Consider the following 8,868-nt stretch of genomic DNA (forward strand, 5'->3'; position numbering starts at 1 on the left):
CCACCAGATGACGCTCGCCTTCGCGTATCCAGGCCGACGCCGCCGCGGGCCGGGATGCGTAGTCTGTGCTATTAAAAACGCAGGTGCTGGCCTGCAGAGGTCGCGTGCTGGGCTGTGATAGTGTAAACGTTACAGTCGCCCATAGCGCGAAGAGAACGCTTGGAGCTAGCGTCTCAATAGGGTGCTGGTCACGCCGCATGCAGAAGGAGCACGTAAACACGCGCCAAAAAAATGGCTTCAAAGCGTGCACTCAGCGTCGAGGACACCCAGGCTCGAAAGAAGCGTTGCGCGGTACAGGAGCGTCTTCGCTACTCAGGGAAACGTGGTGCAGACCGCGAATGTATGTATACAATGTGCGCATGCAGTTTTATAATAATTAATTGGATTACGTACAGCCCCATAATTCAATTAAAGTTGCCATGTGTCACGTGAGGCAATGGTAATTAATGCTCAACTCTCTCAGAGATTACGAACAATGACGCACAACAACTCAAGCAAACACGTCTCCCCGTGTGTTTTGTGGACCACGCAGGCAAACGGCAGTGGTGCACGCCAGGTAACGCTTTACATCAACTCACCCCTCTCGCATTGGGCTAAACGCCCAAGAAATTACACATTCGGCGCCAACATCACCGCTAGTTATCGCCAATCAAAGCAAACAGCATACAAAGCTTCTCTTACATCGATTCCCACAGTGCGTTGGATTCGGCTAATTCTTTAAATTGCTCCTTGCCGCTACGTTCGGCTTTAAACGAACACTTTTTTTTTTTTCAGTTTTGTGTGCAGCGACATCAAATTAACATGGCCATGAAACACCGATCGCACATCCGTAACCCAACTTTCATACATACGAATCAACTGTAGTACCGTTCATTTGGCTGTTACAGACAAAAAACTGCAGCGTTAACAGCCCATGGGGTGGCGAGGCCCAAACGCTTCAGTAAAACAATCTGCTCTAGTGTAGCCTGCCTTCGCGTTTATAATTAATAAACAATAACACAACTGCTACTACAATAACGTTGCTCTTGCACAGCCAATCGATCGATTAATCAATGAATGAATGAATGAATGAATGAATGAATGAATGAATGAATGAAAGAATCAATCAATCAATCAAACAAGCTTTTTGTTATGTTTCAAGAAGAAGCTGATAGCCCAATAAGGCTCTTCACTTCTGGGGAAACCCTCTAAGCGCAGGTGTTCGCGGTGGATCTGCGCAACCACGGCGACAGCCCCCACACGGACGACATGAACTACGCGCTGGTATCCGCCGACCTGGAGCTGTTCCTGCACGACCGGGGCCTGAGCAGGGCGGCCTTCGTAGGACACAGCCTGGGCGGACGGGTGGCCATGAAGCTCGCCGTCACCAAGGTCAGCCAGCGCCCGCATCGCACGTCGGCGTGACGTCACTTCCAGCGATCACTTCTCCAGTTTCCTGCGGGGCACATGCTTTAATAAGGTCCTTTGGAGTTGTCTCAGATATCTGAGATATGTTCTGGTAGTGTGTTCTTCCTAAACAAATCATCTACTCCTTATCTTTCGTTGATATTCTTGTTATTTTATTAGTCTTGGTGTTTCTTGCCTTTCACACTAATCGTCTGGAGAAACAGTGGGGTTATGCAACACATTTAGAATGACATCTCCATGTTTCATTAGACTCTCTTTTTCCGAATTTAATGGGTAATGCGGGCACATTACTGCCTCTATTGAAACAACCAAGTTTCGTTATCACGCATTAACTTTTGAAGGACATAATGCGACGGCCGATATCTCCATCGATATGCAATCGTTGAATTGGCACTGCAAGCAACGCTCATGCTTGCTACAATCGTTACGTTCGTTCACAATCCTTCGTGAACACGTTTTTACCGCCGAGCACGCGAGAGCGTCACTAAAAAAAAAAAAAAAAAAAAAAAAAAATGACAGTCACTGTAGCTTACGCTAAGAGGGTGAAGGCGAAAGCCTGCGCGCTCAAGGGACATTCATTAAATTACTTAACGTTCACATTCGAATGCATTGTTACTTCTTAGTACTTGATTTTTTTCGACCAAAGGTCGCGGGTTCGAGTGCCTAAATTCACGCTACCTTAATTAACTGTGCCTTAATTAACCTCGCCACACTTAACACCAAAGGTAGTGGGTTCGACTCCCATCAACGGTCGTGCGTTCGAGTGCCTTAATTAACTCTGTATTAATTAAATGTGCCTTAATTACCTCCGCCTTAACGCCAAAGGTGGTGGGTTCGACTCCCACATAAGCTCGAGCGTTCGACTCCCACCGAAGGTCGTGGATACCGAGTGGCTAAATTAACTCTATCTTAAGTGACACAGCGACGACGGTGACCCGCGCAGAATAAAAAAAAAATGGAGGTTGCTAAAGCTTCGCATTTAAGAGTGGAACGCGATAGCATTCAAAGATCCCTGAATGATTGTCGGTCTTCCCGGCAACTGCAGCTTTCTTTTTCAAGCGAAGCTTGTATTGCCTCACAAGTGTCGGCGGTGGTGGTGGTGTCACGCTAAATAGTGGGCCGATCCTGGTGACAGTGCAGAAAGGGTCCAAGCTCAATGGCACATACCCCTATGAGCTCGGGGACCTGTAACGCTTACGAAGCCCAGGCGAAACGTCAGCGAAGAGCCGCAGACTCCGAGTTGCGGGAGCGCGATGTTGAGGCCAAAGGTCGACCCTGAGTTTAGGGCAAACGGAGCGGAACGCCTGCGACAGCGTCGTCTTGTCACAAGCTTCGCTTACCCCCATTTTCTCGACAGGGGAAGGGCTCTGTTTCTACACACTCTGTCGACGCGCGCACTTTTGGACAGAATCACGTCAGAACTTAGCCATATACAGCTTCGCAGCAATAAATTGGAGGACGCTTAAGCTTCGCATTTAAGGGTGGAACGCGATAGCGTTATCGGGCGCCGTTCACATCACATTTTGTTTGAGTGCGCTGTACTGCAACACAGAACGTGAGAAATCCAGCTTACAAAGACCAACCTTACACCGATCGCCTTAAAGTCGGCTTCACTTTTAAACAGAAATGCATTGCTGGGAAGACGTTTTTCCAGGGGCAATATAAGTCGTCTTCCATCTACTCTGTTATCTCGTGACGTCGTGCACGTATCCCGGTTGAAAACTTACTTTTCCGCCACCTCCTCCTCGTGTAATTAGTCTGCGCCGAGACAGCACTCCGCTTGCCGGGGAGGTTAGATTTTACGAACCACCTCCTTGGAATTAACGAAAGACGACGATCAGCGGGACGTTGCACGTGTTCAGCCATCTTGAACATCTCTAAATAGCCTGTTTATATACCATGCTTCTCTTTTCATCTATTTGACACCCGTCACAATATGAAGCGGCTGCGAAGAGCGCTGCATAATTCGCTTAATGCAGCATAGGCAGTTTAGAATCGCCCGCGCTCCCTCACAAAGACTGTGCGCTGGTGGCATTCGAATAAAAATTCGCTTCATGATTTCTTCCTAGACTGCTCGTTTTTACAGCGAAGTGGCTAGGTTCTGACGTGGTTCTGGCCAAAAGTGCGCGCGCGTCGACAGGGTATGTAGAAAAAAGTAGCGTCGACAGAGAAAACAGTGGGCCGATCCCGAAGATTGTGCAATACTGGGCCGACCCGCGGTGGAGGTAGTCTATCCGCCAATCCACCAATTAAGGTGGATGAAGGAGGATTAAGGTGGATTAAGTCTGACGAAGGCTGGTTAAGGTGGGTTGAGGTGTATTAAGGATGATTAATGTTGATTAAGGTGATTAGGATGCATTAATGCGGATTGAGGTCGACTAAGGCGGATTAGGTGAATGGAGGAGGAATAAGGTAGATTAAGGAGGACTATACGGTGGATTAATGTCGATTAGGGTAGATTAGGGTGGGTTAAGGTCGATTAAGGTTTATTTAGGAGGATTAGGGTTGATTGAGGTTGATTAAGGTCGTATAAGGTGGTATAAAACTGATGAAGGAGGATTAAGGTGGATCCGGGTGTCTGTCTTGATGCTTTAATTGCATATATATAGTCATACACTCACAATTTTGTCATTTTAGAAGAACACATAACAGCTTCACTGGTCGTCCTTCTTCACAGAGTGGAAGGGCACTAAGATATTTTTCTTCCTTCCGTTTTTAATCGCGTTCTTGTAGCTCAAATTCATATTCTCGCAGCCCTCTACGGTGGAGCGCCTGGTCGTGGTGGACATAGCGCCGATCGCCCTACCGAAGTTCCTGGTCAGCCAATGGTTGCCTTGGCAAATAAACGCAATGGAACACATCGCGTCGTTGCTGTCGCCAGACATGAGCCTCGACCAGGCTTTTCAGCTGGCCGATGAATACCTCAGCAGACAAGTGACCGTGAGTAATGCCACTTCTCGTGGTAGAGCAATTGGCCGCGAGCTTGCGCTGGACTTCTCATAAACATTGGTAAATTATCGATCAGGCCGAATGCGTTGATTTAGACGTGCATCACCTAAGCAGAACAACAAAAGAACACTCTTTATGTTGACGTACAATAGCTGATGCTGTCAGGTCATAAAAAATCTGAAGGCGTTTCTTTATTTAGGTGTATGGTGCAGGAGATGAAGACATCATGGGTAATGCCTAGCATTCTTCTTGCTTTTCGCCCAGCCAACCAATACGTATAACAAACATGGGCCTGATAAAGTGAACTTTTTGCCGCGTTATAGATCTATCGTAGCCAGCTAGCGCGTGGAGAGAGACGAAATAACGAAAAAAAAAACAGACAATGACGAAGCGCTTCGTTCGTATCTGACTTTGGCGCGTGACTTGGTGACTTTCCAACACGGACTACAACATCAAAACCGCATGCGCTGGTGTGTGCTACTAGAGACATATGCCCTAAACGAACATGCCAACTCTCCCGAATTTTTCGTAAAGTTTACGAATCGGGGTACGTTTCACGATTTTAGGAATGTGTTATGTCGAGTTTTAAGAAATATCACCAGCCCTTCCCCTGTCGTGAAAATGGGGCTAAGCGAAGCTTGTCGTGTGTGTATCTGACCTTCGTGGTGATTTTCTTTCTCTCTCTTTATTTCTCTCTCTGTGTCTCTGCCTTTCTCTTTCTCTCTCTCTTTCTCTCTTTTTGTCCCTGGTATATACCATTGAGCTTGTACCCTTTCTGCACTATCACCAAGATCGGGCCACTTTTCAGCGTGACACCACCACCACCACCGCCGACACTTGTGAGCCTATAAAGCTTCGCTTAAAAAGAAATTGTGCTCGCTAAATTGTTTCGCTCGCGTGGGTCTCCGAACCTCCAGTAGGAAGTCGACTATCTTTATTTGGAGGGAATGGAGGTCACGTTAGGCGCGATGTGTAGGCCAAGTTCTAAAGATAGTTAATTGGCTAATAACGGGTATTGGGGATAATTACCCGTCATTCTTCTTTTCCCCCACTTCAGTATGAAGCGCGTAGAATGTTGCCCGTTGTCCCGGGAGACCTGGACGTAACACCGAGTTTACATTGGGAGGAAATGGTGGAGATCCATGTTATGGAGTTGCGCGTACAACGTTTAAGGCTTAGAAAGCTCCGAGGGCGATTGGGCTGTCGTTCTGGAAGCTCGCACAAATCGGTTGTGATAATTTTCTTTAAGATGGCGTTCTGGAATCGTCATTAGATATGTATACTATTTTCCTGCCAGAAACCTTACGTCCGTAGCTTCTTGCTATCGAACCTACGCAAAGGACCTCGTACGTACGAGTGGCAGCTCAACCTCAAGGCCATCGGACAGAACCTCCAGATATTGGGCGATCCTCACTACCTCAACAGCAAAATCTCCCACGTGGAAGCACTGTTCATCTCAGCCGACGAATCTATCTACATCACGTAAGAGCACATTGTACAAGAACAGTGAATGAGTGTCGTTTGAAGCTTCTTTTTTATTTTTTAATGAAATTAACTAATTATTTTTAGTCTGCCTTCTTTCTTTTTCGCTTTTTTTATCTTGTATTTATTTTCAGTTCCCATTTCAGCCTAATGATCTGCAGTAGTATGTCAGGCATTTCGCTAGGCTAACATCTCTAGTTCACTTTGAAGTTAGCTCATTTTGAAGGCTAACATCTATAGCTCAATCTGGTCGCCTTCGTTGCGCACTCAGCCCAACTTAATATGATTCGCGGCTCTCACCGCGGTGTTTGCGTTGTAACGTTGTAATGGGAAGTCCAGCCCCCGTGCCAAAATTTAGTGAGGGATGCGTGTGTGAGGGCGAATTAGAAGCACCCTAATCACAGCTACGCAAGGAAATCGGGAATTTATTGTACCTGGTGTAATTTCTACAGCACTGTGTCGTGAACTTCTAGAATTGCTGCCACCAGTGAACAGCGAACTTTGCAATAAACAGAGCTGTCTAGAAGGGGCTGAACGTTAATCTGTATTGACAATTGTGAATTTGTTGGCCCATCTAGTGTAAGATTTCAACCTTATACTTTTGGCAGTATCTTTGCTACTTTGTACGCATGTTTGTTACTTTGTACGCATCACAATGTTTACTTGGCTTTGGAACAATGGTCTGCATGGGAGTTGTAATCAATAACTCTACCGTTCAAATGATTATAAAATGAAACTGAGAAACTGATTCCGACGCTGGGTGAGGACACGCTTGGTGTCTCAACGAATGATATAACCGGGACTGTCCAGATTATAGAGTGACCTTGATCAGAAGTTTTCTGCCGCTAGCACTGTTGAAGACCTCTCGGACCTTGCCACTGCAAAAAAGAAAGGCAGAAGAAAAAAGAAAGTTGGAAATTTGTGGTAGATGCCTGGAAATTGTCAAATCAGCATCGCCAAAGTTGTGGCCGAGTTATTGCAAACGTTATTGCAAATATAGCTGAAATGGGTCTCTCCTGAGAATATTTGGCACCCACGTAGAAAGACAGCCCATGGAATAGACTATTAGAGTTCAGTTTGCGAACCGCCAATTCGAGCGTGTCAGTTTTGCCTTGTGCGTGCACCTGGGCTTGGCTTGGATAAACCGAAGGCCGTTTCGTCGTTTGCAGGGCCCAGGACCTCAAAGTAATCAAGCAGACGTTTCCCAAAGCGCGGGTCGTTACCGTGAAAGACGCCAACCACTGGGTGCACAACTGCAAGACAGAAGAGTTTGTTGACTTGGTCAGGGACTTCATGACAGCGCGTCGGCCGGAAGCGTTGGTGAAAAGCCTGTCCACCGCTTGAATTCAAAAGAGACAAAGAGGACAGTGCGAGACTTGATCGCGACTTGGGCGGTGCTGAGCGCCGAACAAGAATCAGTGTGACTATAAAGTTGGGGCGGCAACACCCCTTTTCACCCATTGCATGCACGAGTTTCGCGCAATATTATTCCTTCTTCAACACTTTTGCTTCAGCATATATATAAAAGTGTACCTTTAAAGACTGATGTAGCGGTGACGTAATGTGGAGAGCGGTGTTTGATCGTAAGCCATTATGCCGCAGCCTCATATGTTTCTATGTTTGATTCTGTCCTTTGTGAACACATGCATGATCCAGGCGTATAGTGTATTGCCGACTGCTTCCCAGGCTTGCCACCTCCCATTTCACCCGGGAATAAAATTGCTGGCTGCGATTAGATTGATGAACATGAAAATAGAGACCGCTCACAAGTGCATAGTCGGAAAAAAAGAAATAAAATAATGGAGCAATCCTGCTTACGCGACTTCTCGAGCATTATAGGGCTCTTGCACGTAATACCGGTTCGATCCAACGCGATCCCGTTGACGAGAGGAGAAAGTGAGATACATGAAAAAAAAAGAGACTACATTTAGTAAAGGGATTTCAATAAATAGCTGTTTCCGAGTCGCATATAGGCTTGTCTGTAAGACCCTCCAACAGCAAAGTAAATCAGTGGCAGTTGCGTCTTTTAACGTAATACTGCTGCCATATTGCTTGCTGAATAGCTCACAACAGGACAGCACACGCATAACGAGTCGCCTTATACGCATAACCACATGTACTATACTGTTATGTAGATGTGCCTGCGGCTGACTGTTTTTCACGGAATCACGCAACGAAACACAATTCCGGAACCTAAATATATTCAGTGCAACAAATACAGTCAACCAATACTTTAATAGTGCCGCGCGAGCCTATAGCCAGTGCCTTTTAACGGCGCGGAGCGACGAGATCAAGAAGAGTAGCGCATGCGTACAAAGTTCACTCGAAGCTCAAGTATCGTCTGTTAGGCTCTTCGCACTAGCACAGCGTCAGCCCCTGCTGCGATTAATTCGGTGCGCGCTTTCCGGCTTATTTTTTCAACGGCATCTCTTCAAGAACCGAGGAATGTGCACCAAGGAATGTGCTAAAATTGCGAAAATGAAATCGTTATTCTCCGACAAATGTGCTGCGTGAACTATTTCTCCTTTTTCGGCGTGCTTCGTTCTTTATCTTACGGTGCATCTGGACTACAGCGGCATATCATAAAAAAGACGCGTCCGGTTCACGTGCACTTGCTGTTTCCGGTTTTTATAGCAACCGCCGCGGCGTTTGTCGGCGGCGTTGCGGGCGTTTGCGCATTGCCGGCATTGCATCGCCGGAGGAGCCGGAGGAGCGTTGCATCGTATATATAGAAGGGGCGGCTTGGTGGCATTCGTTGGAAGATATGGAAAGTGAGTCGGAGAGACTGAAAGAAGCCAGGCTTCGTCGTCGGAACGAATCCAAGAGGAGGCAGCGAGCCGAGGAGACGCAGGAAGAACGAGTCGCACGCCTCGAGAAGCGTCGTAAGTACGAAGCAGCCAGGCGACTGCATTCAGATGAATATAGTTCGTCGTCTAGTTCGGCATCTCGTGCCATGGCCGCGGATCAACGACGGAATGAAACGTCAAGATAACCAATAACATTAACCGTACGTCTCGATACGCACACCCA

General features: G+C 46.9%; 1 protein-coding gene across 4 annotated transcripts in view; it reads left to right on the top strand.

Annotated features, from left to right (window-relative positions):
* LOC119446173 (protein ABHD11) overlaps positions 1 to 8,344 on the top strand; it is a 31,689-nt gene extending 23,345 nt beyond the window's left edge. For 3 of the 4 annotated variants that reach the window (XM_037710529.2, XM_049663959.1, XM_049663958.1), the window contains exons 4-7: positions 1,198 to 1,371; positions 4,162 to 4,347; positions 5,654 to 5,838; positions 7,008 to 8,344. In XM_037710529.2, the coding sequence (XP_037566457.1) occupies positions 1,198 to 1,371; positions 4,162 to 4,347; positions 5,654 to 5,838; positions 7,008 to 7,182 (720 nt within the window). In that variant the 3' untranslated portion in view covers positions 7,183 to 8,344. The remainder of the gene's footprint in view (positions 1 to 1,197; positions 1,372 to 4,161; positions 4,348 to 5,653; positions 5,839 to 7,007) is intronic. The other variant, XM_037710530.2, reaches the window with a different exon arrangement.
* Positions 8,345 to 8,868: the final 524 nt, after the last annotated feature.

This window comes from Dermacentor silvarum, chromosome 3 (genome assembly GCF_013339745.2).
Source record: "Dermacentor silvarum isolate Dsil-2018 chromosome 3, BIME_Dsil_1.4, whole genome shotgun sequence".
Classification (NCBI taxonomy): Eukaryota; Metazoa; Arthropoda; class Arachnida; order Ixodida; family Ixodidae; genus Dermacentor; species Dermacentor silvarum.